Here is a 9436-nt window from a genome sequence, read left to right on the forward strand (position 1 = left end):
TGAAATATACAAAAATTTGGCTAGTTTTAAAATCTTATTTTTTTTTACAAAATAACATTTGCAGTATTAGATACTGAAAACATTAAAATAGTGCATGAGTGAGATCCATTTTTATCTGTTTTATAATTTAACTGACAGCATGTGGGAGTAACAGTGCATGCCTGAAAGGTTGTGGAATGCAAATTGTGGGACCAAACTAATTTCACATCCGTAACAGCTGTGCGTTTTAAATGTCTTTGATGGTTTACTTTGATTAAAACTGATAAGGATAAAGCGGCATAGAAAATTGATGGATGAATCCATACATTTTTTCGTATATGACTGCATTAAGAAAGCTCTGTTTGGTGAGGTGTGCCTGACGGAGACGAACTCAGGGAATACTTAACCCACGAGGGCGTGGCTTCGGTCTCAACCGCCTCGCCATTTTCCGGCTGTTGTTGTTAGCCACCTGGCTAGCTTCTCTTAGCATTTTAAGTCACATAAGCAGCGAAGAAATAAATTACGGGTTAATATACTTAAGTTGTATTCCATTCCCGTCGACATGGACGAGGAGTATTATAGCGGTGCCGGCGACTGGGAAGGAACTGACGGTAACGCGGTAAGACTTGTTGCTGTTTGGCTAGTTAGCATGACTGAATGGTGCTAACGTTTTTATTTGGTGCTGCTAAAGTTTGTTGGCGGCTACATGCTAATATCAATATAACCGATGGGATTAGTCTAAACCCCCTCGCCACTATTGGCTTTTAAACAGATTTGTCGTTTCATAGTTGTGTAAAAACACACGTTTTTTTGTGTAACGACGTGATATTGTGGCATTATTATCTTAGTATGGGACAATTAGCGTATTTTTATTTACGGTCATAGCCTCAGTCTCTTTATACCGGCGTGTTTGTATACTTTTTCTTTGTAAGAATATAAATTACTGACAGTACTTAATATCAAAAATGTCATACTCATGTCGTGTATTTTTTTGCAGGAAGATACCTATGTTGACGGGGAAAATTATGGAAAAATCCAAGAGGATTGTCTACAGAAATTCTCCAGCAGGGATTACATCATGGAGCCTGCCATCTTCAACACCCTCAAAATGTTTGTTCCATCTTCCTTTTTATTCAATTGTTCCTGCCATGAAATATTAAATGTGTTGTAATTTTGTGGTTTTCTTTGACATATAGATATATAAGGCTAAACTCCCCTCATTCCCATTTCAGGTATTTCCAGGCAGGTGGTTCTCCAGAACACGTCATCCAGCTTCTGTCTGAAAACTACTCCGCTGTGGCTCAGACTGTTAACCTGCTGGCCGAGTGGCTCATCCAGATGGGTCGGTACTCAGCTCCACGTATCTTCATCATGCTTTTTTTTTTTTTTGCTTCTTTGATGCTGTCCTAATCGGTTTGAATTATCACGTGTTTTACAGGTGTAGAGCCCGCGCAGGTCCAAGAACGAGTTGAAAATCACCTCAAGAGTCTCTTGATAAAACACTTTGACCCCCAGAAAGCAGATTCTATTTTCACTGTAGAGGGAGAGGTGAGATTTAGAAGCTGATAATAATATAACTTGAAATACAACTAGTTTAAATACATAATTAACAACTCTGAAAAAGAAATATTAAAACTGTGCAAGGCCAAAATGGCTTCAAACTCTCCATGGTTTTTGTTCTTCCATGTTTTCTTTCTGTTTTCTAATTCAGTTAATTCTTTGGAAATTCTGTATTTACTTTCAATGTCCATAGTATGACAAGGAACTTGTCATTTTTTTAGACCCCTGCTTGGTTGGAGCAGATGATTGCACACACGACATGGCGAGACCTGTTCTACAAGCTGGCCGAGGCGCATCCCGACTGCCTGATGCTCAACTTTACAGTGAAGGTAGACTCAGCAGTTTCAACAGTGAATGAAAAATGACAATTTAGCAGGAACACACGTCAATATAAGTGTGTGTGTGTGTGTAGCTGATTTCAGATGCAGGCTACCAGGGTGAGATCACCAGTGTGTCCACAGCGTGTCAGCAGTTAGAGGTTTTCTCTCGGGTGTTGAGGACATCTTTGGCCACGTTACTGGATGGAGGGGAGGAGAACCTGGAGAAGAACCTGCCAGAATTTGCTGTGAGGTCCATTCTTTAAAAAAAAAATACATTAGTTTACTTATGTGTTGTGCATTTACAAATCTTGTTTTCATGTCTCCATCCTTTTTAGAAAATGGTGTGTCATGGCGAGCACACCTACCTCTTTGCTCAGGCTATGATGTCCATCCTCGCCCAGGAGGAACAAGGTGGCTCTGCTGTGCGCCGGATTGGTCAGGAGGTGCAGAAGTCGGCCCACAAGAGGTACTGTTGTACTGTACTGCCTGTGTCTGATCTAGGGCTGGGCGATATATCGATATCCATCCATTTTCTATGCTGCTTATTCTCACAAAGGTCGCAGGGTATGCAGGAGCCTATCTCAGCTAGCTTTGGGCGAGAGGCGGGGTACACCCTGGACTGGTCCATATATCGATATTTCTTTTTAGACACAATATAAATAAAAAAAAACACACCGTTTATATCGATTTAGATTGGATTTGATGCGGAGGCCTCATGTTGCATGAGTGCAAGCAAGTTATGGCAGCTCCATATCTTCTGCTGGGTTTTTAGTTTTTAAAAGTGTTTTATTTATTACTTTATTGTTTATTTTTGTGCTATACTGACCCCTTAAGAAAGTGTGCAGCTACATATGTTAGAGGTCTTGTTGGGTTTGTAGCTTGCCGCTTGCCCCATTGTTTACATTCTGGAGCAGTTGTTAGCTTTGAGCACCCCTTCGCTATACCGAGCAATCGGAGATCCCCGCAGAGATACGGAGGAGGAAAGGCTGCATAGCAGGAGTGAACAGCAAATAAGCGCTAACGGCACTAACCCGGCTGCTGAGAGACTATTGTGAGTGCGGCATGATTACACCAAAGATTCATTTATGCTAAACTTTTTCTATATTTATTTTAAAAAAAAAAACGTATAAAAGTATAGAGTATACTTTTGAGTTCATGTTGAGCAAGTTTGCTCCTGCATTCGACACTTCAGACTCCGGTTTTTCAGCACTTGAACCATGCGCCTTTATAATACTGGGTCTAGTGAGTAAATGCGGGACCTTTTACGTGCAGATCTAGTATTGGATCTCCTTTGAGACAATGAGAGAACCGCATTTATTTAGTGTTTTGTGTGGCGACAGGGGCCATGACGCCAGTCAGATAACCCTGGCACTCGGCACAGCGGCAGCGTACCCTCGTGCCTGCCAGGCTCTAGGCGCCATGTTATCCAAAGGAGCCCTGAATCCCGCTGATATCACGGTGCTCTTTAAGATGTTCAGCAGCATGGACCCGCCTCCCGTGGAGCTGGTGAGGACGCTAATCATGTTTACAGCCACTGCATACGTGCGTTAAGGTTCTGTAATTGCATTTTGTACTTGAACAGATCAGAGTGCCTGCCTTTCTGGACCTCTTCATGCAGTCACTATTTAAGCCGGGCTCAAAGATCAACCAAGACCACAAGCACAAGTACATCCACATCCTGGCCTACGCTGCCAGTGTGGTTGAGACCTGGAAAAAGGTTCACGATGATCCAAGTTTCTGATTTTAAATATATAGCCAAGCTAACGGCTTAACTGGTCTTTCTGTTGTGATCGTAGAACAAGCGAGTCAACATCAACAAAGACGAGCTGAAGTCCACCTCCAAGGCCATAGAGACGGTGCACAACCTTTGCTGCAATGACAGCAAAGGTGCCACGGAGCTTGTGGCTGAGCTGGGCACTCTGTACCAGTGCATACGGTGAGTGGGGACGCGTTTATATGCATAAATGTAAAACACAAAGCGACGCCCTTTCACACTCCCTATAAAACCTGGAAGTTTACACCCTTTTTCCTGGGTATCTGTTCTGTGTGAACAGCACTCGTACAAAATTGGGGGGTGTGGGGTTTGAGTCCACCTTCAAATTTTCAGTCTTTTAAGGTTCTATCAGAGGTATATAGCAGTGATTTTCAACCACTGTGCCGCGGCACACTAGTGTACCTTGAGAAACCGTCAGGTGTGCCGTGAGGAATTATCCAATATCACTTTTTCATAGTTAACATTGATTAATCATCATTTGCAAATATTATGTCAATAGCCATGAATATATGGACCCAAATATTCCAATTGCATTTGGTTTATTTACTCAAATGGAAAGAATTGAACAGGGATGGAATATTCCTTTCCCCAATCCAATTCAGGTATCTTGTATCCGCTCAAACGGAAATTGGTCAGGGTGCGTTCTTCTTCGTGGTGTTTTTCTTCTTCTGTTGTTTATTGGCGGTTGGCAAGCAGCTTTTGTGTGCATTAGCGCCATCTGTGGAACAGAATCTAAACCCTTCTATACGCCATTCACAAGTCCAGTTTTATTAAAAAATTAAAAATATATATCTATATAAAACATGTCCCGAGTTTAATTATAAAATATTAGCAAGATTGAATGTGATCTTTTCCTGCGTTCTTTCAGCGCATGCTCATATATGACGTAACCACGCAGCTCCATGGTCTTCAGTTTTAAAAATGGAGACGAGCAATCGGCATTGGACTGCTAAGCAAAGTTTGTTTTTGATGAAAAACTGACAATACTGAGTTATTCCAACAAGTGAAAGAAAAAAGTGGAAAAAAAAGCCGGTATCACGTGATGTTGATGTTTACGTTTTACCGCACATGCCCCATTGACTATTCTGTTTGATTTTCACGGTGCATGTAGACAAGAGATTGGAATATTCCTTTCCATGGATACCATTGTTTCCCGGAAAGGTCATTGGGAAAGAGAAAACTCGTCATGTAAAAATGTGACTACTGTCTGTGGTGTAAAGACCGGCATGTAATATTGGTCCGTGTGGCAACACCTTGTTCCTCAGATAGACTTATTGATTCACGTGTGAGGTCATGGTGACATTTTGTAACATTTTTGGTTAGTGGTGTGCCACAAGATTTTTCCAATGTAAAAAAAAAAACGTGCCGTTGCTCAAAAAAGGTTGAAAAACACTGGTCTATAGGACTGGAAATTAGACAGAATTCCTCTTTTGCAAGATGATGATCAAATGTGTTTGATCTCAGGTTCCCAGTGGTTGCCATGGGGGTTTTGAAGTGGGTGGACTGGACCGTGTCAGAGCCACGGTACTTTCAGCTGCAGACCGATCACACCCCGGTCCATTTAGCTCTCCTGGATGAGGTACAATACAATTACTCGACCCCGTATTCCTGACGGCGACTAAAGATGGAACTCCTCTCCTGACAGATTTGCACGTGTCACCAGCTGCTGCATCCTCAGGTGCTCCAACTGCTCATCAAGCTTTTTGAGACGGAACACTCGCAGCTCGACGTCATGGAGCAGGTGTGTGTTTTCTTTTTTTTTTTTATGTAGCGTGAACTCGCGTCACGATTCCACAGTAATGACAACTTTTTCAACTTTTACAATTTCCCTCTCAGATGGAGCTGAAGAAGACGCTCCTGGACCGAATGGTTCACCTGCTGAGTCGTGGTTACGTCTTGCCCGTTGTTGGCTACATTCGCAAGTGTCTGGAGAAGCTCAACACGGATATCTCTCTCATTCGATATTTCGTCACTGAGGTAACGGCTTAAACGCGGAAAGTCACTGTGTTATTTACTACAGTATAACTTCATTCATTCATTCATTTTCGCGGGGGGTGGTGGAGCCTATCCCAGCGGTCTTTGGGCGAGAGGCGGGGTATACCCTGGTCTGGTGGCCAACCAATCACAGGGCACATATAGACAAACAACCATTCACACTCACATTCATACCTATGGACAATTTGGAGTCACTAATTAACCTAGCATGTTTTTGGAATGTGGGAGGAAACCGGAGTACCCGGAAAAAACCCACGCATGCATGGGGAGAACATGCTAACTCCACACAGAGATGGCCGAGGGTGGAATCGAACCCTCGTCCTCCTAGCTGTGAGGTCTGCGCGCTAACCACTCGCCCGCCGTGCCGCCCCTACAGTATAACTTGAATACTTGAAATGTTTAAGGTTTAATTTTACCTGGAAAAAGTAGTCGGGACCCCGGTAAAAATGTCCCAACTGTGGCTGTTTTTTCTTTTTTTTTTTTTTTTTTTGTGAAGGTCCTTGACGTGATCGCACCTCCGTACACATCCGACTTTGTTCAGCTCTTCCTGCCCATCCTGGAGAACGACAGCATTGCAGGAACAATCCGCACAGAAGGAGAACACGACCCCGTGGCCGAGTTTATATGTAAGACTTTTCAATAATCATAAACGCAACACACGTGTACGTCAACATAACTCGTTTATTTCTGTTTTTTCTGTGTTCCGTCTCAGCTCATTGCAAGTCAAATTTCATCATGATTAACTGATGGTGCTGACGCGGCACCATGAAGATGTTGAACCTTGGGCTGGACGGACCAGTTTTGATGATGCAACGTGCGATCTTAGCGCTGTTAACTCCCAACTTTATCGATCTGGTAGGACAGTGAAGGCACCGAAGATGCAGCGCACCTTCTCAATTGTGTTTCTCTATCAGCATAGCGAGCGATGCAGAAGAAGGAAAAAAAATCGCTTTGAAGACTTTATTGACACGTTGTTGTCCTCATGTGTACATTGTGTGAAAAGATCATCTTTTTAGTGTAAGGCACACTTGAATCTGTAGCAATCATAGAGCCTTTAAAACAGGTAACGGCATGCCTTTCTTAATATGTTTATTTCTGTTTGTTTGTAAACATTTTGTTGTGATTGAAGTCTGTTTATATTTTCAATTCTGTGTCAGACTGTTAATAGGCTTTCGCGTCTCTGAGACAATCGATTGATTCCAGAAGGTAATTGCATCCACATTGACACTGACATTTTAAAAGTGACTATAATATTTCAACAAAAAAAAAATGACATTCCCTTCTCAATTAACATTTTAAAAATGACGCCAATGATTCACTAGACTAGATAGTCCTTAGGAACTATCGGGTCTCCATATGCACAGTCCACCTCCAGTGCCAGGTTGTATGAACTTCCGCTTCCTCCCTTGTAGGCGCTGGTCACGATCCTGAGCCATCCCTTCTCACCCTGACCACAACACAGCTCACTCAGCCATCTAGAATGTAATACTACTCTCCACCTCAGCAGGTAATCAGCAGGTTTGTTTCCACTTACCCAAGGCTCTCCCCACGAGTTGCGTACAATCCAGTACTCCACACCATCCTCCACTCCCCATCCCGCGACTGACACGATGTGGTTAACGTAGGGATTCACCTGGTACTCGGAGTACAGACCTCCCGCGTACGCGTCTAGCTTGTCTGTGGCCATGATTCCGCAACTAAAACAAATAGCTCACTCTCGTCTCTGCAAATACACGCCCATGCTGACATTGTACAGGACTCATTTGTGTAGTTATCAAATGTCACAAACCTGATCGGTCCTCTGGCGTAGATCTCTGCCATCATCTTCTCCCTCCCGCTGATCATGCCGTAATCATCCACCTTCCACAGAGTGTAGTTGTTGACGACATTGCACTCGCCAAAGGTGGTGCAGGTGCCACACTGGTTGAAGGGCTTACACTCTTCACAAGAGGACGCCAAACGTGAGCGAGTGACGAGCCGGGGTTTGTGACTTGCAAACGGAAAGGAGGACACTCACTCTGGTCTTTAGCTTGGTAGTTATTGCAGGTCTCGTCCGGTATGCCGTGTTGGTTGGCGTACTCCCAAACGCCACCGTGATCCCCACCGTGGCAAGTACCCGCTTGGCCGCAGTCGAGCACGTGCTGCACTGAGAGGTATGCAGACGGCCACGACCCTTTGCGCTTTATATTGATGCGATCTGGACAAAGGGTAAAAATACATCTCAAGAGGTCCCACAATGGAGGCCAAAGTCTTTCCTTGATGCTGGAGTTAAGTGATTTTAGTAAGCCCAACTGTGAACTGTGAGCCTGGATTGCAAATCAAATAAACACCAGATTTTTTATTTCAGCAATAATTGTCTTTACAATTGAGGGAAGACTGTCTGCAGTGCACCACTAGAACCAGAAGGGGCGCTGTAGATCCAGTCAGAATGAGCTTATGGAAAGAATAACAGGTCAGGGTACAGGAAGTTGAGTGATCTACGTGTCTCTTCCAAGCAGTATTGGGTACAAATGACTTTAAAAATAAGACGAGAAAACACATTTATTAAACGGGTAAAAGTACCTGCTAAAGCGCTGGTGCTGCCGTGGGCCCAACAAGAGCCACAGTACTGTGGAATGTGCTGATTGCGGGTGGTGCTGACATAGTTGATACCGTTAACATTCCTCCAGTCCCATGATTTCGGTAGCTCGGAAATATTTAAATATTCGTGAGGACGAGGTGACGTGCTGAAAAAATATACACATTAATAGACAGTTTATAAATCAGGTCATATGCTTCCTCAATTCCAATAGAACGCCTGACTTACCGAACTCCGAAGCCGTTTTTCCTGATTGTTTTAACATAACACGGCTGGTGTTTGTTAAAATACAGCCCTGCGGACACAAGAGACAGTAGAAATGGTAAGAAAACAATAAAAGCTGTCCCTGCCATCGGTTACCGGTCACGCTACTTTGCTAGTCAACTTTGCTGCCTTGTCTCAAAACCAGGGACTTTAGAGTCAAAATAGGACCTCCGCTTTCGGCTCGGGTTCGTTCGCCATGATAGTGAGCAGAAAATGTAATAACAATGCCATTACTGAAATAAATGTTGCAATGTGTAAATACTTCCAGTTAAATATCAGATTTTTTTATATTTATGAACTTACTGAGCACGTTTTACACGCACACACATCTATAGACATATATTCGTTGTGTTAAGTCAATAACATTCATCCACTTTAAGTGTACGCACAGTGTATAACTTTATTTTCTACTCGGTTTAGATCGAGTGAATACTGTACCCCGCTCACCCCCTTGCTCACCATCATGGCGGACTGTACTATACTCTGATCATTCATTTGCGTTTGCATCGTATCCTGGTTGTAACTCTACAGTCCTTGCTCAAATCACACCGACTTCCCCGTCACGTTATGGTCACCTGATTCAAGTCCCGGCAGTGCACACAGCAGCTCCGCCATTACAGCGCCATCTAGCGACTCGGATGATCAGGTCATTAGTTTAGCTCATTTATTGAAATAGAAATGACATTCATGAACTGATTGTTGGTTCTCAGGTCTAATGATTGTTCTCTCCATGAATAAACAGCCTCTCAGCACCGAAGCTGTTTAAAACAGTACATTAAAATCAAAGATATACTTCATAGATTGCTGGAATTTGGGTCACCTATTGTCACTGAGAGGTGATGGTGGGTCCCACAGCCAAACCAATTGAGAACCACTAATATAGAGGATCTTTGACTAGCATTTTTGCAAAATACAAAATGAGAATAATAGTGACAAGCCCTTCTCTAATACTGATGAATCCACATA

The 9436-nt window shown here is 43.2% G+C and overlaps 2 protein-coding genes across 3 annotated transcripts; one reads left to right on the top strand and one right to left on the bottom strand.

Annotated features, from left to right (window-relative positions):
* The first annotated feature begins 361 nt into the window (after positions 1-361).
* Positions 362-6774, top strand: nelfcd (negative elongation factor complex member C/D). Of its 2 annotated transcripts, none has more exons than XM_058055871.2 (15): positions 362-598; positions 977-1089; positions 1212-1321; positions 1418-1527; positions 1761-1868; positions 1952-2104; positions 2195-2325; positions 3200-3365; positions 3442-3576; positions 3656-3795; positions 5098-5212; positions 5279-5374; positions 5470-5610; positions 6125-6254; positions 6341-6774. In XM_058055871.2, the coding sequence occupies exons 1-15, from the start codon at positions 542-544 to the stop codon at positions 6373-6375; spliced, it is 1740 nt and encodes a 579-aa protein (XP_057911854.1). In that variant the 5' UTR covers positions 362-541; the 3' UTR covers positions 6376-6774. The 2 variants fall into 2 exon arrangements, with proteins under 2 accessions (XP_057911854.1, XP_057911855.1); XM_058055872.2 differs by lacking the exon at positions 362-598 and adding an exon at positions 783-906.
* On the bottom strand, positions 6575-8606 carry ctsz (cathepsin Z). The gene is made up of 6 exons (XM_058055888.2): positions 8435-8606; positions 8191-8354; positions 7646-7825; positions 7418-7568; positions 7163-7325; positions 6575-7075 (listed from the first exon to the last, which is right to left on the bottom strand). The coding sequence occupies exons 1-6, from the start codon at positions 8557-8559 to the stop codon at positions 6947-6949; spliced, it is 912 nt and encodes a 303-aa protein (XP_057911871.2). The 5' UTR covers positions 8560-8606; the 3' UTR covers positions 6575-6946.
* Positions 8607-9436: the final 830 nt, after the last annotated feature.

Source organism: Doryrhamphus excisus, linkage group LG18 (assembly GCF_037039965.1).
Source record: "Doryrhamphus excisus strain RoL-2023G ecotype Guam linkage group LG18, RoL_Dexc_Guam_v1.1, whole genome shotgun sequence".
NCBI lineage: Eukaryota > Metazoa > Chordata > Actinopteri > Syngnathiformes > Syngnathidae > Doryrhamphus > Doryrhamphus excisus.

Excerpts from the sequence above, each read along its gene's own strand:
- nelfcd (XM_058055871.2), top strand. The coding sequence starts at position 542 with ATGGACGAGGAGTATTATAGCGGTGCCGGCGACTGGGAAGGAACTGAC. Across the intron at positions 3,366-3,441 it reads ACCCGCCTCCCGTGGAGCTG|ATCAGAGTGCCTGCCTTTCT; the intron begins GTGAGGACGCTA and ends GTACTTGAACAG. Across the intron at positions 3,796-5,097 it reads ACTCTGTACCAGTGCATACG|GTTCCCAGTGGTTGCCATGG; the intron begins GTGAGTGGGGAC and ends GTTTGATCTCAG.
- ctsz (XM_058055888.2), bottom strand. The coding sequence starts at position 8,559 with ATGGCAGGGACAGCTTTTATTGTTTTCTTACCATTTCTACTGTCTCTT. Across the intron at positions 8,355-8,434 it reads AAAAACGGCTTCGGAGTTCG|CACGTCACCTCGTCCTCACG; the intron begins GTAAGTCAGGCG and ends ATATTTTTTCAG. Across the intron at positions 7,076-7,162 it reads ACTCGTGGGGAGAGCCTTGG|GGTGAGAAGGGATGGCTCAG; the intron begins GTAAGTGGAAAC and ends TGTTGTGGTCAG.